This window comes from Oncorhynchus keta, chromosome 28 (genome assembly GCF_023373465.1).
Source record: "Oncorhynchus keta strain PuntledgeMale-10-30-2019 chromosome 28, Oket_V2, whole genome shotgun sequence".
NCBI classification, from domain to species: Eukaryota; Metazoa; Chordata; class Actinopteri; order Salmoniformes; family Salmonidae; genus Oncorhynchus; species Oncorhynchus keta.
This window is the reverse complement of record NC_068448.1, coordinates 61964292-61989436: the sequence shown is the minus strand read 5'-3', so window position 1 is coordinate 61989436 and position 25145 is coordinate 61964292. Positions and strand designations below refer to the sequence as shown.

Sequence of the window (25145 nt, the reverse complement as noted above, 5' to 3'; positions counted from 1 at the left end):
AGACCACTAATAAAAAAAGAACAGCAACAGAAATATAAAACAAAATAACATTTAAAAAAATCATGGGAGTGTGTGTGTCTCTTCACAGTCCACATTGTTCCTTGTGTTGTTGTTTTATATGTTTTATTTCCTATTTATTTTATTTCTTGCCTCAAGTTACTTTTCTCTATACAGTACCATGCGTCTCCCTGCCTCTGTTCTGACTTGGGGACTGTGAAGCGACCCCTGATTGCGTGTCTTGTGGAGTATGTATGGTTTTTTGAGCTGTGTGTTAGCTGACTGAACAGACATTTCGGTACATTCCTCACGTCAATACTACTTACAAAGCAGTGATGCAGTCAATCTCTCCTCCACTCTGTGCCAGGAGAGACTGTCATGCATGTTATTGACATTGGCCCTAAGTGTACATTTGAGGGCCAGAAGAAGTGACTGATTTGTGTGCCATTAGTTTATCATTGTCAATAGCTGAACTCAAATTGGTTTATAGATGTTAAATATTGAAATTAACTATTTTCTTGACTCTCAAGAAAATAGTTGGCAATGGGAACTGCAACAACACAAGCATTATATAGAAACTAACAGACTAATGTACTTTTAACAAATAAGCAGCAAAAATAATATATGAATAATGTATAACTCTGGGTTAAATAGTGGAACAAAGAATCTGACCCGTAGTCATGTTAGGGGACATCGGTCTTCAAAGACACTTTGAAGCAGCCAGCTGCTGTGGGTAATAAAGCTATGGAAAAAGGTGAATACAGAGAGTTGCGGCTGGCCTGGACCTGGGTGGGGGCGGGGGAAGACAGGGGCTGCATACCAAACAGACGAGCCCAGGAGACTCCTTTCCAACAGCCTGTGGTAGTGGAAGGTGGCCATCACAAAGGCTATGGACGACTGGCCCTGTGGTGAGAAACGGGGAATAGACGTCATCATTATTCAATCATTAAGATCATATTATTCCCCTCCTAATCATCATCCTCTTCCTGATCATCATAATTATTATCATCATGGGAATAGAGAAACACCATCATTGCTCAATATCTTCCTTCCCCTCCGAATTATCCTCATCATCATTGGGGAATAGACCAATACCATCATTATCACCCTCGTTATCGTTCTCCTCTTCCATCATTATCAGCAACAGATCAACTCATCATCAGCACATACTGTGAATGTTGGCCTACCCTCCAGATGCCGATGACGATGCCTGGCGACAGCAGCACCAACTTGACCAGTCTATCTCCACCAATCACCTGGCTGCTCTTAGAGATGGTGTCAATATCCAACTGAGCCATCAGAGACCTCCAGCCTGGCCTGAAGGGTGGAGGTGACAGAGGGGACAGAGGGGGAAGGGGAGAGGGCAGTTGAAAGACGAGAGCTCTTTTCACTCAAAGGACCAAAACCTCCCAAATATGATTTGATATTGGATGGCTAGAAGCACGGGTGGTAGGAGATGGAGGGAACAAGAAAGAAATGGTGAGGAGGGAAAGAAAGCAAACTCACTTGATGGCGCTCGGGCATTTGAGGGGAACTCTCTTGACACCGTGAAGCTGTATGGTAGAGAGTTGGTGGAAGGCGGGCCATGAACCGTTGGTCCAGCACAATGTCACTGACGTGTCACTGTAGTAGGTGTGGCTCTGTTCAAAAGTCCCCTCACTGACCGACCTGTCACACACTGTGATCTCCCAGGCCACACGCTGCTCTCTGAAACAGAGAACAAGAGGAGAACAATTTAATGAAGTGATACTGACATGGTTTTCATACATTTTAGTAGTTTTCAATACGGTATGTAGCCGTATTGGTCACGTGCACATGGTGCAGTGAAATGCTTACTTGCTAACCCTCCTCCTCAATGATGCAGTACAATATCAATCAAGAATCAAATACCAAATAGAGAAGTTCAAACATAACAAGTAATAAAAAGTAGAAGGAAAAAATAAATAAAAAGTTATGAGAAGTACAGTATGTACATAATAGAATATACAAAGCATGATTCAGTGTCAAGTCACTAGATCTCGAGTCCGAGTCCCTAGCATTCCAGTCCAAGTCCGAGTCCTTTATGCTCGAATCATCAGACCTTTGTTAGTAGTCAAAGATACATTTTGTAACGTAGAAAGTTGGATAAATGACTGTTTTGAATAGCTAATACAGTAGCCATCTGACATTTGCTGTTGTAGCTATAATGTTGAATAATGCAAGGGAGAGAGACTTTCTGACAACAAAGTCACTACTGGTTGAGTCTGGGTCGAATCACGAGTCACGAATCCGAGTCAAGTCCGAATCTTGGACTCGAGTACAACAACAATGATATGATTTCTAAAATGTGTCAAATTATGATGACTGTTTCTGTATATGTTGTTCTGACTATGTCAGTATTACTTAATGGAAAACATATCTATCTTTCTGTAAACTGTTTATGACTGAGCCCATACAATGTAAGCCAAATAAATTCCCATTCTACCGTCATTGTTCAATAAAGCATTTGAAGGAAGAAACCAACCAATGTGTTTTTGGCTATTGAAATCACAGCATTGACAATGACCCACTAAAACTGAAATGACTTGCAGATAGCTGAAATTAAATTGCATGTATTAGGATACATTTCTGACCCAGTTCTTTCTACAAACACAGCCCAGGGATACCCCCACATTATGATGTATACTGTGTCTGCTGGCAGCAGCCCCATCATCCAACATAAATTAAATAACAGAATAAAACGGAGAACCCCAACAGCCAGGAAGCCCTGGGAGAATTCCATTGACTCTGTGTTTTGTTCATCTGACTGTTGTCATATGAAATGATCATTACCTGGGTAAATCTCAACCTCCTGCATTGCAAGAACCCACAGGTCTCCAGAGGTAGTAGTCTGGGCAGGTGGGGGTGTAGGGAGGGGTGGGGGTCAAGTCATTTATTTAAACAGAAACACACTGCCATGGAACTCAGAAGTTGAGTGCCAGCGTTGCTTTTAATCAGAGGTAAAAATAAAAAAAACAGAGCTTAAAACAGCAGAGGAAATGCTAAATGAGCTTTCACCCATGTGTGTTCTTATCAGTATTCCCCATAGCACGGATCTCATTTCAGACAGAAACTCCCTCCCTGTGCTTTAATAAGAGGTCATTAACAGAGAGGAGAAAAACAAATGGAAGCGGATTGATCTCAGATTGTTATCAAAACGTTTCTGTAGTTAGAAACAGATAAGATAAGCATTCCTACAACATGTTGTTGAAATATAATTTGATCTGATAAATTAAGCTCATTGATTGCACCCAAATTGAAACAGCACCATCTAGTGGTCAACATCTGGTAATATCAGGATGAAGGATGTGATAACTTCAATGACAAATGTCTCTGAATAAGGAATAAATAAACGGAGAATACTTTACATAGGATGAAGAAACAATACTCAGAACCGCAACTCCATACTACACGTCAGACATAGAGAACTGATACTATATAGTCATTGTTGGGGTGGGATTGGTGTGAGGCGGGGCATGGGTCCTTGGGTGGCGTTTAACCATGTCTTTGGATTCTTCATGTCTTACTCATTGTTAGAAAAAATGTTTGGTCCAAATCTGATGTTATTTAATTGATTATGGCCAATCTGGATGCAATCATTTATCGTAATTTCTCAGATCAAATTATATTTCAACTAAATAATGTTGCAGGAACAATTTCAGAACAATCTGAGATGGTGGGAATCGAAATCCTCTTTCTTGTGCTTTTCGAGGTGGAACGACCAAGGCGTTTTATATTTTGGAGGCTCGTATGATCTCCATTACGGGTGTGTTGACATGGCCATAGTCGTATTCAACTGCAGATTAGGAGCAGCACGCGGAGGGATGTCTGTGTCCTAAACTTGCAGTGGGCAGACAAGCTTGCTGTCACTTAGTCAGCCTGTGCAGTTCACATTTTTACCCTACCCGCTTGTTAGATATTATGCACATTGATAGCTTGGTAGGCTAGCAAACGTCCTTCGCCATTTGATTTATCATAGCAGCAGGCTAACACGAGGCAGCAGCAATCTAAATGATCAGACCGAAACAAGTGAGAAACAAGTGAGAAGTGATCGGATTCAGGTGAAGTTATGAAGAGAAGTGAGTGAACTGAGAAATACACCAACACTATGTAAATACTTGGGATGCACGATATAAAAATCTGTGAACATATCGGAATCGGCCGATATTAGCTAAAAATGTCAACATCAGTATCGGCCCGATGTCTATTTTAAAGCCGATGCGCAAAACCGATGTCAAAGCTGACATGCATACCTACATAAACATAGGTACATTACGTAATAACGGCATGTAAAATGTTGCGCTACACGTGCAACACAGCATTCCTAACCTAGCCCACAATGTCTGCTGTGTGGATCGAGCAGTCATCAAGTCGAGCAGTTATTTGAAAGAGTTAAAACATTTCAGCGAGACAACTCATTGCCCTTGACAATCAGCCGTACTGTCGTGGGAGATGTTGGCTTTCGCCGACTGGTCGAGCCCCGATACACATGTTGCCCTTCCGGAGTTACACAGTAATAGCGTCACTGCTATTAGCTTCACGACATACAATGGAACGCCGTTTGCGTCTTAGGGGTGTCAAAAAAGACACACGTCAAATTACACTATTTGAAGCGTTAAATAAGCTTTTAATTTGACACGTCAAATAACACAGTTCTATTATAGAATGTTGTGCGTCATGAATTTTCACGTGGAAGCCAAGCTATTTGTTCGACTACAACATCTGGGGTAGCTAGCTTTAGCTTGGTACCTAGCTAACACCAATACAACCAGCTTGAAAACAATGACCAGTAGAAACTGCAGTCATTTTCATTATTCTTAGCCATGATTTAGGAATTGTTGTAAGTATTAGCTAGGTAGCCAGGTAGCCATTAGCTAGGTTGTTGTTCACCTATTGAAATTGAACTTCAGTTCATGAAAATAAAGAGCTAGCCAGCTACTTAACCCTGTTGCCCAAAGCTAATGTTATAAGCAGCCAGCTAGCTTCATCTGGCTAGTGATGCTCGACAAGACCGAGTTATGTATTGTGAAGCTAGCCACAATAAGGATTAGGCACAATACTGGAATTTGCAGTTTGCCTTCAAAATAAAAGTACCTCTGTGAAAGTGATGCAGAAGGTTACATTTGGTGGAATCATGCTATATTTAGACTAGATAATGTTAAACAAGGTTGGAATGTGAAGCAATGAAATGGGGTAACAGTTTACTCAATACCCACAATATATTTTTCCAACGTCTTCCTCAGAGTTAACAGACTCAGAGCTAACATCCACGCAGTATTGCTTTTCCTCGGGAATAGTGTTCAATACATATAGGTTGACAATAAATGTGGCTAAATTCACAGTTGTTTCAGAGTCCCGCAATAAGAGCTACGATGCTAATGTTCTCTGGGTGTCACTGAGTAGACTGATAACCCATGTCATTGATTCACAATCTATAGGTAAGGCTGTACAGTGAAATAAGTATGCCCCCAATGCAATTATAAAGTATAATACATCCAGTGTGATTTCAACTGATTTTTGTCAAATTAAAAACATTTTTTTTGTTGATTTTATATAACATTAAAAACATTGTTAGCATGATCTATTCAATTATGGCATAATTCGACCATTTGTATTCATTTGCGTCACTGTCAATAACACACTTTTATTTTGAAGGCTAACCGCAAAGACCACTATTGTGTCTAATCCTTATTGTGGCTAGCTTCACATAGATGGGTCTGACCACCATTAATCAAATAAGAACTGTCTTAGAAATTTGGGTTATTTTAGATGAAGACACCTAGCTATATAATTAGCTAGCTAACTATAGCTACTGAAAAATATTGACGTTTTGCTATGTTTTGGGGGAAGAACATTCTTTGCATCCATGAGCTAGCTAGCTTTTTTTATGACCAACACTGTAGGTGCATGAGATAACTTTACCAGCATATCATAGCATACGTTTTGATGAATCGTTGTGACATATGAAATACGAGTGATAGTGTAATCAACGTGTAATAACTACGTAAAACATTTATGAAAGCGTTGAAATATTATGTGACGTGCAGTCATATTCAGGTCCTGATTGGTCAACAAGCTTATTTAAATAGCATAACCAAACGGCGTTCCATAGTATGAGAAACGACTGAACAAATGAACAACGAAACAGCACAGCAAGTAAGTGAAAGAAATAGGTTTTGATTATGTTTTACTGGTAATGTGGGCATACGTAAATACCAACAAAATAACTTTTTGGTCAGTGTGGTGTGTGTAACCTTTATTTAACTCGGCAAGTCAGTTAAGAAAAAACTCTTATTTACAATGACGACCTACACAGGCCAAACCCGGACGACTCTGGACCAATTGTGCACCGCCCTATTCACGGCCGGATGTGATTCAGTCTGGATTCGAACCAGGGACTGTAGTGACGCCTCTTGCACTGAGATGCAGTGCCTTTGACCGCTGCGTCCATGTGTGTGTTTTAACTATTTAACTGAACTAGGATGCTTAAAAGGCCGATAAATGTTGTTGTTATTGGCAAGGAAAATATTGGATATTGGTATTGGCCAAAAATGTCATATCGGTGCAGGCATAGAAAATAGTAGCCAAATAACTGGTTGATGTGTAATAAGTTCTTAAAGGCTCAGTGCAGTCAAACATGTTATTTTTCTTTGTGTTTTATATATATATTTCCACACTATGAGGTTGAATAATCCTGTGAAGTTGTGAAAATTATGATAATGCCCCTTTTTTTGTAAGAGCTGTTTAAAAAGACTGCCTGAAATTGCAGCCTGTTTTGGAGGGATGGAGTTTGGTATGCCTGGTGATGCAGTAAATTAGTTAATACCAATAAGACAATTCCAAACCCCTCTGCCAATAACAGCTAGTTTTCAATTTTCCCCTCCTCACTCAAAACACTCCCAGACAGTCCTAGCAAAAAACTAGACTTAAACTTCCCTTAATAGCCTTGGCGTTTATTTGTTACAATCACTCTACACAAGAGGCGATTATTAGAGAAAGGCTTCTGTTTTCTTAAATCACACAGCTTTTGCTCATTTGCATAGTTAAAGCTGCAATATGTAACATTTTGGGTGACCTGACCAAATTCACATACATCTATAACACATTTCTAGCTTTCTCATTGAAAGCAAGTCTAAGAAGTGGTAGATCTATTGGTGGTAGATGTATTTTTATGCTGCTATGTTAAGTTTTACTTTCGATTTTGTACACCAGCTTCAAACAGCTGAAACAGCTGAAAATACACAATTTTTGGTTATGGAAAATATATTTCAGTGGGTTTAGATGGTACAATGATTCAACACTATACTTCCTTATTTTGTCACAAACAGAAATTAGGCAAACTATTAGATTTTTTTGCAACCAGGAAATAACGGATTTCTGCATAGTGCATCTTTAATTGTTTAATTCCAGCATTCACTTCCAGCATTTTAATACATTTCTTCATTTCCTGCACTAATGTGTACACACTGTAACCACATTTACAACCACAGTTACATATCGTAGAAAAACAAATCCAGAAAGATGTGATTGAAATGCAGACAGATAATTTGTACATTTGACATGGTGGGATCGATTTGTGTTTCTACAATTAATAATGTCACCAAATGAAGGTGGAAAAAACTTTATGCGCAAATATTGATATAACAGCCATCATATTGAAGTCAACTTGGAGTCAAGCGACGATATGGTGTGTGGTCTTCCCATTACAACTCAGGAAACCATGCAGTATATTAGGCTACAGATGAAATAAGTGATGAACTTCACAGGGTGGTGAAAGTGCAAGGTGATGAGCGTGATGCTCATTTCCAATAAATATTGAGGGTCTTATTCTGGTGACATGATGATCGATGCTTGACTACCGTTTGACAAATACAAATATTCTCCCTCTTATCCAGAATAATAATAATCTCAACATGTAGACTAGACTGTATCTGCGAGCTGTTGACTCGAGTAGTCACATTGGCGACAAACCTATCGGTAGAGATGAAAACGCGATGGAAACACATTGAACTTTATAATTTTATTCAGTCCATGAAAATGAAAAAGTACATTGTGTGTGCACTAGGACATCACACGCTGATTTTTTATCCACAACCTGAAACACACCACTGGTGGGAAAATGCACATATTTTCTTTATGTGGATTTTAGGATATTCGCATGAAAATCTGTCACCAATTGGATGGAAACCTAGCTTGTGTCACATTTATTTTGTCTTAATATTCCTTTTCCTTGACAGGATAATTATTTTCGTCTTTCGCTACACCCGCAATAACATCTGCTAAACATGTGTATGTGACAAAAACATATATTTTTTTACTTTCGCCACTAGAGGTCAATCAGCTGATGTCTGGGGATTTGTACCACAATCTATGGTCTGTACTCCCGAAGTAGACTCTTTTTGTGCTAGGTGTTCTCAGCTGTTAGCAGCCAATGGCTGGAAACTACAAGTGTAATGGAACTTACAAATGTAGATCCTTCAAAACACCCCCAAAACAGGGAAACAGATCCCAATCAAAGGTGTTATCATGTGCTCCACTAAGGCAGTTATTTATCTTATAGAAATGATGTGGGCGAGCGCAAATTAAAAGTATGAATCTCGGAGCACCATTAGGTGCAAAACTCGATTTACCCAGTTGCGGCCCACTTTTTGGAAGGGACCACTCGATTTCGTCCCTACGTTATATTGGCATTGAACATGTCACCCTCTCTAGGAGCGGGGGTGACCTCGACAATTATTTGCTCAACGAGAGGCTGTCTGGATCTTTAATTTTAAGACCCTTGCGACGATATGGTGTGTGGTCTTCCCATTACAACTCAGGAACTCGGTCTCAACGTAGACTTTGATCTGAAACCATTCATTTGAAAAAATATATATATTTTACCTTTATTTAACTAGGCAAGTCAGTTAAGAACAAATGCTTAACTTGTTCTCCCTCTTTTGTTCTACAAACTAATAGTTTGTAGGACTATGTAGCCAAATTGTATCTATGATCGTATGCTATCCATTCATGTTTTTTGTATGTTATTCTTATATCTGAGAATTAACCAAATGATATCAGGCCACACCTGGCCATGATTACAGACACGTGTCCTTTGACACTATATAAAACTAGTGACCGCAGTGTTTGTCATTAAACCCTGACGAAGATGTTGGATATTAGGTTAGTGTGCGGCTCTCCTTTTCTTTTTCAAGCAGCCAATGGTTAGCAGCTTCATAGTCGCGATAAAAATGGATGACTGCCTTCATTGTTTTTGAGTCATTACTGAATTATTTAATGTAACAAATAAAAACATTAAACCTTGTAAACAATTTATGGTAATTCAATGGTAACGTCGTAAACAATTAATTTAGACCCAGACGTGTATTTGCTACAGCGTGCTGTTGGCCAGCTATTGAAAGGGACAGGTGGCTATTTGAGACTGCGATAAAAACAAGTTTCACAGTACTTCAATTGTTAACCAGAAATGATTTGATATTGAGATAAAAACGGCTGCATTGGACCTTTAACAAAGGTATTGCATAGCCCAAACATTACATATTGTTTAGGCTATGTAAGGCATTCTGTCTTGTGAGTTTCAAATAGTATGTTCAGACAATACTGGTATTGGAGTCTGTTTGTTTCTGTACCTACAGTGTAGCCTCAGCTACAGAGCCAGTAGTTACTAACCTGAGGACTCTCTCTGTGTGGCTGGGAAGACCTGTGAAGGGATTGATGGTTCTCAGCTCCTTCAACCACTTGGTGTGGTTGTAGCCAGCTACGGTCCTAAAGTACAGCCTTCTCCAGTAGCCCTCTGGTCTCTCCTGAACTTTCATCACACTCAACTTCTCCACAACCTGAATGGAGGAGCAGACACATGATAATACATTTGGTTCATAATGCTATATTAGTACATACAAGCATACAGTATTCACTTACATACTAAATCATGAACCATTCACATACTCAATACATTGAGGGGGAAATAACTGCTGTATTATGTATATACACTGTGTGTACAAAACATTAGGAACACCTGCTCTTTCCATGACATCAGGTGAATCAAATCCAATTTTATTGGTCACATACTAAGGTTGCACATTTTGGGGAATACTGGAAACTTTCCGTGGGAATTAACAGGAATATACGCAAATTAATATTAATACCATTTAAATGTAGATGTTTTTTGCATTGGATATATTTACCATATCATATGGAGACAGAAACATAAACATTTGACCTTATCTTAATAAGTAGACGTCATAGCAAATGATTAAATCCTTCCAAATGGAAAATAGATGTAGTTACTAATTGAACTTTAATTAAATGAGTTGACTCTTCACATGGAAGGATTTCACTGAACAACAAAATAAAGGGAATATTGAATGATCCCTAATGATCCATTGCATCTCCCAAAAATATTTTCAACATAAAATGATAATCTAAAAACTAAGCTTTGGTTGTCTTCCATGTCTTCTCCCTGAACTTCCTCAATGTCCACCTCTTGAACATCAGACTCTGAGGACTCGTCTTCACTGTCACTTTCCAATCTTGTTGAGGATGGCTCGTTGTCCGGCAAAAAAAACCTCAAATTTGCCCGGACGGCCACCAATTTTTCAACCCTTGTATTGGTCAGCGTGTTGCGTGCTTTGGTGTGTGTTCCCAAACAAGGACCAGTTGCACTCTGAGGCAGCTGATGTTGGTGGGATTTGGAGGATGATGATCGATGCAACAGAGGAATAAGTCTTAGATCCACAAAGTCCCTTCCACCAGGTGATATGATATATTGGCACGACTGCCATATCCCATCTCAATCCCAAAGCCCTTGCTTGGAAGTGTACTTCGCCAGACTGCCAAGAACCTTGCCCTCATCCAGGCCAAGGTGGCGAGACACGATAGTGATGACACCATAGGCCTTGATCTCTGCACCTGACAGGATGCTCTTGCCAGCATATGTGGGGTCCAACATGTACGCTGCGGAGTATATGGGCTTCAGGCAGAAGTCTTCACACTTTTTGATGCATTTCAGAACTGCAGTTTCCTCTGCTTGGAGCAACAGTGAAGTGGTCAGGGCAGGACCGATTTCTTCTCTTACATTTGCACACTCAAAATTAAAGTGGAAAACCACACTACAGGCTGATCCAACTTTGATGTAATGTCCTTAAAACAAGTCAAAATGAGGCTCAGTAGTGTGTGTGGCCTCCACGTGCCTGTATGACCTCCCTACAACGCCTGGGCATGCTCCTGATGAGGTGGCAGATGGTCTCCTGAGGGATCTCCTCCCAGACCTGGACTAAAGCATCCGAAATGCCACCCCACACCATGACTGACCCACCGCCAAACCGGTCATGCTGGAGGATGTTACAGGCAGCAGAACGTTCTCCACGGCGTCTCCAGACTCTGTCACGTCTGTCACATGTGCTCAGTGTGAACCTGCTTTCATCTGTGAAGAGCACAGGGCACCAGCGGCGAATTTGCCAATCTTGGTGTTCTCTGGCAAATGCCAAATGTCCTGCACGGTGCTGGGCTGTAAGCACAACCCCCACCTGTGAACGTTGGGCCCTCATACCACCCTTATGGAGTCTGTTTCTGACCGTTTGAGCAGACACATGCACATTTGTGGTCTGCTGGAGGTCATTTTGCAGGGCTCTGGCAGTGTTCCTCCTGCTCCTCCTTGCACAAAGGCGGAGGTAGCGGTCCTGCTGCTGGGTTGTTGCCCTCCTACGGCCTCCTCCACGTCTCCTGATGTACTGGCCTGTCTCCTGGTAGCGCCTCCATGCTCTGGACACTACGCTGACAGACACAGCAAACCTTCTTGCCACAGCTCGCATTGATGTGCCATCCTGGATGAGCTGCACTACCTGAGCCACTTCTGTGGGTTGTAGACTCCGTCTCATGCTACCACTAGAGTGAAAGCACCTCCATCATTCAAAAGTGACCAAAACATCAGCCAGGAATCATAGGAACTGAGAAGTGGTCTGTGGTCACCACCTGCAGAACCACTCCTTTATTGGGGGTGTCTTGCTAATTGCCTATAATTTTCACCTGTTGTCTATTCCATTTGCACAACAGCATGTGAAATTTATTGTCAATCAGTGTTGCTTCCTAAGTGGACAGTTTGATTTCACAGAAGAGTGAATGACTTGGAGTTACATTGTGTTGTTTAAGTCTTCCCTTTATTGTTTTGAGCAGTGTACATATGAGATGAGTAATGCGAGATATATAAACATTCTTAAAGTGGCTAGTGTTCCATTTATTAAAGTGGCTAATGATATCAAGTGTGTAGGTAGGCAGCCCTGTGCTAGTGATGGCTGTTTAACAGTCTGATGGCCTTGAGACATAAGCGGTTTTCAATCTCTCGGTCCCAGCTTTGATGCACCTGTACTGACCTCGGCTTCTGGATGGAAGTGGGGTGAATAGGCAGTGGCTCGGGTGGTTATTGTCCTTGATGATATTTTTTGGCTTCCTGTGATCGGGTGTTGTAGGTGTCCTGTGGAGGGCAGGTAGTTTCCCAGGTGAAAGCAGGTAGAATCCAGGTGAAAGCTATGATCCCTTATTGATATCATTTGTTAAATCCACTTCAAATCAGTGTAGATGAAGGGGAGGAGACAGGTTAAAAAAATATTTTTAAGCCTTGAGACAATTGAGACATGGATTGTGTATGTGTGCCATTCAGAGGGTGAATGGGCAAGTCTAAATATTTGAACAAGGTATGGTGGTAGGTGAGAGGCGCATCGGATTGAGTGTGTCAAGAACTGGCGCACCGGATTGAGTGTGTCAAGAAGTGCCATGCTGCTGGGTTTTTCACCCTCAACAGTTTCCTGTGTGTTTCAAGAATGGTCCACCACCAAAAGGACATCCAGCCAACTTGACACTACTGTGGGAAGCATTGGAGTCAACATGGGCCAGCACCCCTGTAGAATGCTTTCGACACCTTGTAGAGACCATGCCCCTAAGAATTGGGCTGTTCTGAGGGCAAAAGGGTGTGCAACTCAATGTTAGGAAGGTGTTCCTAATGTAATATAATAATAATAATATATGCCATTTAGCTGACGCTTTTATCCAAAGCGACTTACAGTCATGTGTGCATACATTCTACGTATGGGTGGTCCCGGGGATTGAACCCACTACCCTGGCGTTACAAGCGCCATGCTCTACCAACTGAGCCACAGAAGGACCACTCAGGTACACTCAGTGTAGATTGGGTATGTAAATATTTAATGTTGTAAAGTAAATAAGTAGTGTGTAATATGTATGCTGTGCATGTTTGTATCTGCTTCTTGTATTTGAATTCACACTGCTTTGCAAGCTTGCCCTCTACTTTGTCCCTAGTGGGATAATTAAAAGTGTTATTCAATTGAAATTATACTGAACCTCGTCCATGTGCTTGGCCTTCAATTTCTTACTCTCCCCATATTTTGCAGAATAGATTTTACGCCACATTGCACTGCAAGAAAATTAGACAACATATTCAACTATTATGTGATTGAATAGGGTCGATAGATAGTGAAGAAGAGTCTTACTGCCTCCGGATATAAAGTATCCTTACTTGTTTTTGGCCAGCTTATATAATAGCTTGTTGACGTAGCCAATGCAGTAGAGAGAAGAGGCATCCAGGTTCCACAGGATCTTCATTAGGATCTCAGGTGGCAGTCTAATAGAACACAAATTACAATAAGGCTGGGTCAAAAAAAGGCATGAACTGGACACTTGCTAGCTGTCTCCTTGCCTAATAAATATACTTTTATACCAATACTTGATATAGTCTAAAACAGCAATGCAAAATTGTCAAAGTTTTCCATACAACCCAGAATATTTAATATTTAATAACATTACATTGGAACTTACTCTACCAGTTTGTCCTCCAGCCGCTTGAAATTTGAGACAAAATATCCACAGGAAAGTATTGCTCACCCAACATTTAGAGCGCCGGTACTGCCGTTTAAATGTATATAACCTGGCACATGCTCAAAACCATGTAAACATGCAGACTTCGGTGACATGCATGCGCCGCCTGTACTTCTGTCTTGTGCATGTGCCTTTGGTCAGGAGCAAACAAATCTTGATTATCACAGAGAGATGCGTTTTCATGTCGGGTTAATAACACTTTCCTGTGGATATTTTGTAAAAAATTTCGACCAAAACCACAGACAATCGGCAAAGTAGGTTCAAATGAAGTTTATTCAACATTCTGACTTGTAAAGGGACTGTTTGGAATTTATTTAGGGAAATGAGTCAGTAATAATTTGAATGCATCACCACGTTTCGTACCTAGCGGTCTCCAAGTCCACACAGCCAAACACGTTGTACTCAGGATACTTACAGCTAACACATTAATACAAACACAGACTGGATAGATTTGTCAACTGTTTATGAACACCATTTTGAAGAATTAAATAAAATACTTTATAAAATAAATGTATTCTAATTTCAATTCTAACCGTGGGACTTGGAGACAGTAGCAACTCTGCCCTTTCTCTCTGCAGATTACAGAACAGGACATGGATCATAGGAAACAGGTGGAGGTGCATTCTTGTCATACCTGCAACCAATCAGAGCATGCAAACAATTAATTCAAATGGACTAAAGCTCACACTTCCAAATCACATGATGATTACTGTAATGCACGAAGCACCTACACTCTGTTACACATTAATTAAGTGTCAAAGTAGTTTGATAGCTACTGTAACAAATGATGGAGAAGATGGCGTGAAGAGGATGTGGATCTTGAATCGGATAGCGGTGGAAGTGAGGAAGAAAGGACTTTTGTACAAAATAATGGTAAAAGAAGCTAAATTGAAGGGGGAAAGGAAACTAGTGTTGATAATAACCCATCATATATCTGGTACGACTACATTCTCTGGGAGTATTGGTGCCAAAACGTGGTGACTCCTTTGAAAATATGAAAGCTCTCGGTAAAGTAAAGTTGGTGAATAGTTTTTTTTTGTTGGGTCTCAGGCAAGTTTGTGATTATGATGTGTCATGTTTTGAGCTACAGAAAAGGGCACCTGTCAAGGGAGTAATTTCTGGAGTCTTGAAAGAAAATTGACATTGATGTACTGAAGAATATTCTTGGAAGTGGTCAATGAACATAGGATGAATTGTTTGGTTAATGGCAGGAAAGAGAAGAGTTCATCTGCTCTTGTGTTTTTGATGTGGAGTCCCACCTGACCCCAGTGAACTATGTCCTATCCAATCAGAGCTTTTATATCCAGGTCTTTGCAATGTCGTTGTTTTAAAATGTTTGGACATGTAGAAAGTGTCCCCAGTAAGAAGAAGCCCGAGAAGTGAGAAAGATCACTTTGAAGGGGTTTTTCCGAATGTGTAGCAGAAGATAACAGTCAGGTGAGGTGTTGTAACTGTAGTGGAGAACATGTGGCGACATTCCTGGAATACCTGAATAGGGTGAAAGAGACTGAGGTTGCCAAACTCAGGGCTGTTGAGTCTCCTATGCAGAGGCGGTCAAAAGGGTAGAAAGAATGAGTATCTCTGAAGTTCTGGTGGTAGTGAATAACGAGCAAGACCCAAAAATTATTCATGTGAAGAAAGTGGACTGTGTCTCTTTTATAGTGATGAATCAATTGCAGCTGAAATATTTCTGCATTAAAAGGTTTCACATCTGAGGAAAGGATGGTCATTGCTCACATCAACACCATTATCCCAGAAACCCTAGACCCACTCCAATTTGCTTACCGCCAAAACAGATCCACAGATGATGCCATCTTTATTGCACTCCACACTGCCCTTTCCCACCTGGACAAAAGGATCACCTACGTGACAAATGCTATTCATTGACTACAGCTCCTTGTTCAAAAACATAGTACCCTCAAAGCTCATTACTAAGCTAAGGATCCTGGGACTAAACACCTCCCTCTGCAACTGGATCCTGGATTTCCTGATGGAGCGCCCCCAGGTGGTGAGGGTAGACAGCAACAAATCTGCCACGCTGATCCTCAACACTGGAGCCCCTCAGGGGTGCGTGTTCATGCCCCTTCTGTACTCCCTGTTCACCCACGACTGCATGGCCAGGTAAGACTCCAACACCATCATTAAGTTTGCAGTGGTAGGCCTGAACACCGACAACAACGAGACAGCCTATAAGAAGGAGGTCAGAGACCTGGCTGGGTGATGCCAGAATAACAACCTATCCCTCAACTTAACCAAGACTAAGGAGATGATTGTGGACTACAGGAAAAGGAGGACCGAGCACGCCCCCATTCTCATCGACGAGGCTGTAGTGGAGCAGGTTGAGAGCTTCAAGTTCCATTGTGTCCACATCACCAACAAACTAGAGTGGTCCAAACACACCAAGACAATCGCAGAGAGGGCACAACAAAGCCTATTCCCCCTCAGGAAACTAAAAAGATTTGTCATGGGTCCTGAGATCCTCAAAAGGTTCTACAGCTGCAACATCAAGAGCATTCTGACTGGTTGCATCACTGCCTGGTACGGAAACTGCTGAGCCTCCGATCGCAAGGGACTACAGAGGGAAGTGCGTAGGGCCAGGACATCACTGGGGCTAAGCTGACAAGCCATCCAGGACCTCTATACCAGGCGATGTCAGAGGAAGGACATAAAAATTGTCAAAGACCCCCACGCACCCTAGTCATAGACTGTTCTCTCTATTACCGGAGCACCAAGTCTAGGACCAAAAGGCTTCAACAGGTTAAGCCATAAGACTCCTGAACAGGTAATTAAATGTCTACCTGGACAATTTGCATTGTGTTCTCCCCCAACCCCTCTTTACACTGCTGCTACTCTCGGTTTACCATATATGCACAGTCACTTTAATTAAACATTAATGTACATACTATCTCAATTATCCCGACTAACCGGTGCCCCCACACATTGGCAACCCAAACTATCTGCATTGTTGTTGGAGGAAAATATAGTTGAAATGACTAATTATGTATACATTCCAATCAGAACTGACTAGTCCAAATGCTAATATGTACTGTACACATATTAATTTTCTCTCTTGCTCCCATTCCCAATTGTATATAATATAGTCAGGAGTTTAGTAACAATGAAGGTCTGTTCCTTTGTACAAATGAATTAACTATCTCCAGATGGCAGGGACGGACTATCTCCAGACTGTCTAGAATGCTGATTTACAGTGACTGACCTTGGCTTTAGGAGAGGAGGGAAGGCTCGAGAACTATAGGGCCTCTACCGGTGTCATGAAGAGATAGAACATTTAGGAAACGCTGACGTCATTTTCAGTTTATAACTTGTGGTAAAATGTGTATGTAACCAGTACTCTCTTGTAATAAACGCTGTTACTTGACTTTTAAGACTGGTCTCGATCGATTTCATGCATAATTAATGAATTTACAACTCATTAATGAAATAGAGAGAGTGCGAATTTGGTTTTGGCTACAAAACATATAGGAATTTAGAATTCCTCTAACAATTGTGTCCCGCCACCCACCAACCCCTCTTTTACGCTACTGCTTCTCTCTGCTTATCATATATGCATAGTCACTTTAACCATACCTACCGTTGAAGTCGGAAGTTTACATACACCTTAGCTAAATACATTTAAACTCAGTTTTTCACAATTCCTGACATTTAATCAGAGTAAAAATGCCATGTCTTAGGTCAGCTAGGATCACCACTTTATTTGAAGAGTGTGAAATGTCAGAATAATAGTAGAGAATGATTTCTTTCAGCTTTTATTTCTTTCATCACATTCCCAGTGGGTCAGAAGTTTACCTACACTCAATTAGTATTTGGTAGCATTGCCTTTAAATTGTTTAAATTTGGTCAAATGTTTCGGGTAGCCTTCCACAAGCTTCCCACAATAAGTTGGGTGAATTTTGTCCCATTCCTCCTGACAGAGCTGGTGTAACTGAGTCAGGTTTGTAGGCCTCCTTGCACGCACATGCTTTTTCAGTTCTGCCCACAAATGTTCTATAGGACTGAGGTTAGGGCTTTGTGATGGCCACTCCAATACCTTGACTTGTTGTCCTTAAGCCATTTTGCCACAACTTTGGAAGTATGCTTGGGGTCATTGTCCATTTGGAAGACCCATTTCTTACCAAGCTTTAACATCCTGACTGATGTCTTGAGATGTTGCTTCAATATATCCACATAATTTTCCTTCCTCATGATGCGCCATCTATTTTGTGAAGTGCAACAGTCCCTCCTGCAGCAAAGCACCCACACAACATGATGCTGCCAGCCCCGTGATTCAAGGTTGGGATGGTGTTCTTCTGCTTGCAAGCCTCCGCCTTTTTCCTCCAAACATAACGATGGTCATTATGGCCAAACAGTTCTATTTTTATTTCATCAGACCAGAGGACATTTCCTTTCAGGTTATGTCGATATAGGACTCGTTTTACTGTGGATATAGATCATTTGTACCTGTTTCCTCCAGCATCTTCACAAGGTCCTTTGCTGTTGTTCTGGGATTGAATTGCACTTCGCACCAAAGTACGTTCATCTCTAGGACACAGAACGCGTCTCCTTCCTGAGCGGTATGATGGCTGCGTGGTCCCATGGGGTTCATACTTGCGTACTATTGTTTATGCAGATGAACGTGTTACCTTCAGGCATTTGGAAATTGCTCCCATGCATGAACCAGACTTCTGGAGGTCAATTTTCTTCCGAGGTCTTGGCTGAGTTCTTTTGATTTTCCCATGATGTCAAGCAAAGACGCATTGAGTCTGAAGGTAGGCCTTGAAATACATTCACAGGTACACCTCCGATTGACTCAAATGATGTCAATTAGCCTAATCAGAAGCTTCTAAAGCCATGACATCATTTTCTGAAATGTTCCAAGCTTTTTAAAGGGACAGTCAACTTAGCGTATGTAAACTTCTGACCCACTGGAATTGTGATACAGTGAATTATAAGTTAAATAATCTGTCTGTCAACAATTGTTGGAAAAATACTTGTGTCATGCACAAAGTGCATGTCCTAACCGACTTGCCAAAACTACAGTTTGTTAACAAGACATTTGTGGAGTGGTTGAAAGACGAGTTTTAATGAATCCAACCTAAGTGTATGTAAACTTCCGACTTCAACTGTACATACTACCTCAATTAGCCCGACTAACCGGTGACTGTATACAGCCTCGCTATTGTTATAGCCTCGCTACTGTTATAGCCTCGCTACTGTTATAGCCTCGCTTCTGTTATTATTCACTGTCTTTTTACTGTTGTTTTTATTACTTACTTATCTATTGTTCACCTATTACCCATTTTTTACTTAAAAATTGCACTGTTAGTTAGGGCCTGTAAGTAAGCATAGACTACCAGTACCTGTGTACAATGAATGCTGCTGAGGGGATGTTGGCTCATAATGGCTGGAACAGAGCAAATGGAATGGCATCAAACACATGGAAACCATGTGTTTGGTGTATTTGATTAAATTCCACCTATTCCGCTCCCCCCATTACCCTGAGCCCGTCCTCCCCAGTTAAGGTGCCACCAAACTCCTGTGTCAGCAACCCACTTACTGCTCTATGTGGTTCTGGGTGCAGCCAGCTGGCCTGGCAGCATGTCTAGTAGACCTTGGTAGCAGAGAGGTGAGTCTCTTTGTTGGTACCCTGCTTGGTACTGGACAGCTGGGTACAGTGGCCTTTTTCTGTGTCAGTGGCACACGTTTTGCATTGTTGGTAGCCAAGCATCTAGAAAGACATAGATGTAAGACATTTAGCTAGTTAACCAGCTAACTAACTAGCAAACTAGACAACTAGTATCTAGCTAGCTTTACATTAGTTATATGCATAATGCACCACAAGTAAGTTAGCTAGAAAGCAAACTGACAAAAAAGTCAACAAAGGTGTTTCTCTGTAACTAGCTAACGTTAGCTAGCTACGTAAACGAACTGCAATTAACTACTGTACTACGTTAGTAAGTTAGCGAGCAAAGGTAGTCTGAGCAGCGTTTGTTGACACTCGGTCCACGCTATACCCACCTTTGAGGGCTCGTGCCCGGGGATTTTGTGGTCATGATTTTCTTATTTTAGGACGTCTGCACTTCTTTTCGCCTGTAGGTCCTCTACCCTCGGTTGGCGGTGCCTTCATCCAAGCCCTCTCTGAAACTGCGGAAAAGTTGTCTAGCTTCGTCCAGTAGTCATGGTTACAGATAGGCTGCACGCATAGACATAGGAATTAGAATACTAGAATGGTTTTAGCCTTTTTATGGTTCTCCAAATGTCAGCCATGTTGGTCAGGTTGATGGTCACACATGGTTTGCTGGCGCTGAGATATTGCGTAAAACAATAAATGTGAAGAATGTATCTTCACTGTATGTGTGTTAGCTAGCTAGCCAGACAGTTATAGAGGAATGATTCCATTAATGTTTCAAATGAACTGCTAATATTCCAACATTCCATTCAAACAATGCAGTCAATCCACAACCATGATAGGACAAGTTGTTAATGCATCAAGTACTGAATATTGTATCATATAATAGCACTCACAGCTTTCCAAGAAAACAAAATCTGAGACAATGATGGTCTGTTTCCATATATTTTAGAGGCTATTTATACAGCACATTTGTATAAAACCCAAATAAACTGTATTTATAATTATATGACAATATTTTAGGTTGACTATAATTCCATGACAATTTCTGATACATCACATGCCTTACTTTTATTTTCGTGCATAAGTAAAAGCAGGAAATGCATCACCTATGCCTCTACCATTCCTTCCAATTAGACTGTTTTTGGATTTCTCCCTGACCAAGATGGCTGCCATTTTCAACACCATTATGGAGCTTACAGGGTTTATGACAAACCCCTCTAGTAATTTAATAGGATCTCTATTGTGGCATGTCTAAAGTTTTGAACACACTGCCTCCTAGGGGTTTGGCATTTCTTGACCTGCAGACAAATATGTTTTGAGTACAGTATACTGCCATTCATTTGGTATAAGTCTATAGCGAATCCCATTCCCAAATCTTCAAAAAATTACCCAGAGTGCCACTGAACTATAGAGGCATACGTTTATTAAGTACGGTTTATAAATTATATTCATCCATCCTCAACAATAGGCTAATTACATTTTTGGAGGACCAAAACATTTTGGCAGAAGAACAAAATGGTTTTGGTAAATCCAGAGCCTGTATAGATCATATCTTCTCGGTCTGTACAATAATCAGTAACAGATTACATGAAGAGAAGCCTACTTTTGCATGTTTCATTGATTTCCAGAAAGCTTTTGATTTTGTACATAGGGATCTTATAGCCTATAGTTTGTTAAAGACAGGGGTTGATGAGAAATTTTATCAAGCAATCCAGTCTCTTTACAAAGTACCAATTGCTTGTGTCCGTGTTAATGAATATCGTACAGATAAATATTGGAGTAAGATATGATGATGAAATGCTAAGTATCCTTTTATATGCTGATGATATTATTTTGATGGCAGAAACAGAACAAGACCTGCAGAACATGTTATTATGTGCAGTCAATTGGTGTAAAAGATGGAGACTCACGATTAACCAGACAAAAACACGGATAATGCATGTAGAAAACCAGCTACTAGGAGAAGTGTTTTTCAGTATTGTTTTGGTGGAGACATTTTGGAGTTTACTAGCATTTATAAATATTTGCGTCTTTTTATTGATTAACATATTACCTTTCTATACGCCAACATCTGCCCTGGCCGACTCAGCAAGTAGAGCTCTTGGAGGAGTTATGGGAAAAACTAAACCACTCAAAGATATAGGTTATGCCTCGTATTCCAAACTGTGTCAGACATGCGTGTGTCCTGTTCTGGACTATTCAGCACAAGTGTGGGGTGCTAAGAGGTGTTTTAAAAATGAACATGTTCATAACAGAGCAGTACGTTACTTTTTAGGTGTCCACAAGTTTGCACCTATACTTGCAATAACAGGGGACATGGGCTGGGAACCCTGTGAGGTGAGATGGAAGGTGTGAATGGTGAGACTTTGGAATAGACTGTTGAATATGCCAACTGCCAGAATAGCTAGTAAAGTTTTTCAATGGGATCTATCCATAGGGCGAGCCTGAGAAACTGAAATGTCTGACCTTTTTTAACAGTCTGACTGTGAACATCTGTATGAAAACCAAATTAAGGGAGACATAGATATGATTTTTTTTAAACTGTTGATGCAATATAAAAAAAAGAATGGGTGGAGGAGATTAATCATAAACCCAAATAGATAACTTTTTGTTTGATGAAGGGTGAATTTGTGTGTGAGAGATATATTACGTATAACCTACCTAAAAACAAGAGATTGCTATGTGCACAGGTAAGATCAGGGATATTGCCTCTGCGTATTGAAACAGATAAGATCAGGGATATTGGCTCTGTGTATTGAAACAGGTAAGATCAGAGATATTGTTTCTGCTTATTGAAACAGGTAAGATCAGGGATATTGTCTCTGCTTATTGAAACAGGTAAGATCAGAGATATTGCCCCTGCATATTAAAATAGGTAAGATCAGGGATATTGTCTCTGCTTATTGAAACAGGTAAGATCAGGGATAATGTCTCTGCTTATTGAAACAGGTAAGATCAGGGATATTGTCTCTGCTTATTGAAACAGGTAAGATCAGAGATATTGCCCCTGCATATTAAAATAGGTAAGATCAGGGATATTGTCTCTGCTTATTGAAACAGGTAAGATCAGGGATAATGTCTCTGCTTATTGAAACAGGTAAGATCAGGGATATTGTCTCTACTTATTGAAACAGGTAAGATCAGGGATATTGTATCTGCTTATTGAAACAGGTAAGATCAGGGATATTGTCTCTGCTTATTGAAACAGGTAAGATCAGGGATATTGTCTCTGCTTATTGAAACAGGTAAGATCAGGGATATTGTCTCTGCTTATTGAAACAGGTAAGATCAGGGATATTGTCTCTGCTTATTGAAACAGGCCGGTATTGTGGTGAAATGGAAGAGGAAAGACTATGTAACTATTGTGAATTCGAATAAATAGAGAATGAAACTAATTTGATCCTTTATTGCCCTTTCTACCACGATATACACTTGATCTTATTCCAGATATACCCTGGCATTATGTGGCAGAGTGATGAGGAGAAATGTAAAAGTTTTATTGTCCATTGTGTATTTCTGTTAGCAGAATATTTACATAAAGCATAGAATAAAAGAAAAAGGGCTACCTATAATTAAATAGTACAAATATTTATCTTCTATGTGGTTAATGGAGTGTGCATATAGATTGTGTATAGGCTTGTCTCCCATATGAATCTTCTCTTTGTGTCAGACTGGGTTCAAGTGACTTCTGTTTCTTTTTTTCTGTATTTATTTGTCTGTTTATGGTATGATCAGTTGAAGTTGGAAGTTTACATACACCTTAGCCAAGTACATTTAAACTCAGTTTTTCACAATTCCTGACATTTAATCCTAGTAAAAAACTCCCTGTTTTAGGTCAGTTAGGATCACCACTTTATTTTAAGAATGTGACGTGTCAGAATAATATTAGAAATAATTGTTGATTTCAGCTTTGATTTCTTTCATCACATTCCCAGTGTGTCAGAAGTTTACATACACTCAAAGTATTTGGTAGCATTGCCTTTAAATTGTTTAACTTGGGTGTCAAACATTTCGGGTAGCCTTCCACAAGCTTCCCACAATAAGTTGGGTGAATTTTTCCTTCCTTCTGACAGAGCTGGTTTGTAGGCATTGCAAGTATAAACACCATAGGACCACGCAGCCGTCATACCGCTCAGGAAGGAGCTGCGTTCTGTCTCCTAGAGATGAATGTCCTTCACTGCTCCAACCGCCATGGGGACAAAGATCGTACTTTTTGGAGAAATGTCCTCTGGTCTGATGAAACAAAAATAGAACTGTTAGGTCATAATGACCATCGTAATGTTTGGAGGAAAAAGGGGGAGGCTTGCAAGCCGAAGAACACCATCCCAACCGTGAAGCATGGAGGTGACAGCATCATGTTGTGGGGGTGTTTTGATGCAGGAGGGACTGGTGCACTTCACAAAATAGATGGCATCATGAGGACAGAAAATTATGTGGATATATTAAAGCAACATCTCAAGACATCAGTTAAAGCTTGGTTGCAAATGGGTCTTCCAAATGGACAATGACCCCAAGCATACTTCCAAAGTTGTGGCAAAATGGCTTGAGGACCACAAAGTCAAGGTATTGGAGTGGCCATCACAAAGCCCTGACCTCAATCCTATGGGGGTAGAACTGAAAAAGCATGTGCGAGCAAGAAGGCCTACAAACCTGACTCAGTTACACCCACTCTGTCAGGAGGAATGGGCCAAAATTCACCCAACTTGTTGTGGGAAGCTTGTGGAAGGCTCCCCGAAATGTTTGACCTTAGTTAAACAATTTAAAGGCAATGCTACCAAATACTAATTGAGTGTAGAAACCTCTGACCCACTGGGGACGTGATGAAAGAAATAAAAGCTGAAATGATACATTCTCACTCCTATTATTCTGACATTTCACATTCTTAAAATAAAGTGGTGATCTTACATTTTTACTAGGATGAAATGTCAGTAATTGTGAAAAACTGAGTTTAAATGTATTTGGCTAAGGCGTATGTAAACTCCCGCCATCAACTGTATAATTTTTAAACAATTACAGAGAATAGCTACTTGGTTGCATTCTCTCAAGTGGTAAAGTGGGAGGCACACACACACACACACGCATACGCCCACACACACACACTTCTGGGTCAACATGAGATTGAGAATTTGTGTGTTTTAAACAACCTGCAGCTGTCTCCAACTCAGCCAATTCACTGTGAGAGTACACACAAAGGAAAGATCTGAAAGAGTGGTCAGGGAGGAGGGAGTGGGGGAGAGAGACGAAGAGAGGGAGATAAAACAGCTGGTGAACAAATGTGTACAAGTGCCGAGATTCATATCCATCCATACCCCATGCCTTATAGTTTAGTTTTGATGAGGGATTCCTACAGATATTAGGGAGAGATAGATAACAATAGAGAGTGTGAAAGAGAGGGGATGGGGGGGGTTGTGGCTAGGCCCTATTGGAAACAGTTCACTTTTTAAATTAAAGCAAAGCAAGCAACCTCCAGTGCAGGCCAGGGATGTGTATCTCTCAAGGTTAACAATATAGCACTCAGCGGGTAAGCTAGGTGTCAAAGGTCAAACTACTGCAGAGGAACCTGGGAAATGAATCTTATTTTGCTACGGTGTCTCATTGATGTGGGGTTCAGAAG

The 25145-nt window shown here is 40.7% G+C and overlaps 1 protein-coding gene across 2 annotated transcripts in view; it reads right to left on the bottom strand.

Moving 5' to 3' along the window:
* Positions 1-20086, bottom strand: part of fbxo15 (F-box protein 15) — a 38933-nt gene extending 18847 nt beyond the window's left edge. For both annotated transcript variants that reach the window (XM_052483478.1, XM_035741725.2), the window contains exons 1-8: positions 19918-20086; positions 19457-19627; positions 13544-13648; positions 13369-13441; positions 9685-9851; positions 1504-1704; positions 1185-1314; positions 818-900 (exon numbers count right to left, since the gene is read on the bottom strand). In XM_052483478.1, coding sequence (XP_052339438.1) covers positions 818-900; positions 1185-1314; positions 1504-1704; positions 9685-9851; positions 13369-13441; positions 13544-13648; positions 19457-19627; positions 19918-19952 — 965 coding nt within the window. In that variant the 5' untranslated portion in view covers positions 19953-20086. The remainder of the gene's footprint in view (positions 1-817; positions 901-1184; positions 1315-1503; positions 1705-9684; positions 9852-13368; positions 13442-13543; positions 13649-19456; positions 19628-19917) is intronic.
* Positions 20087-25145: the final 5059 nt, after the last annotated feature.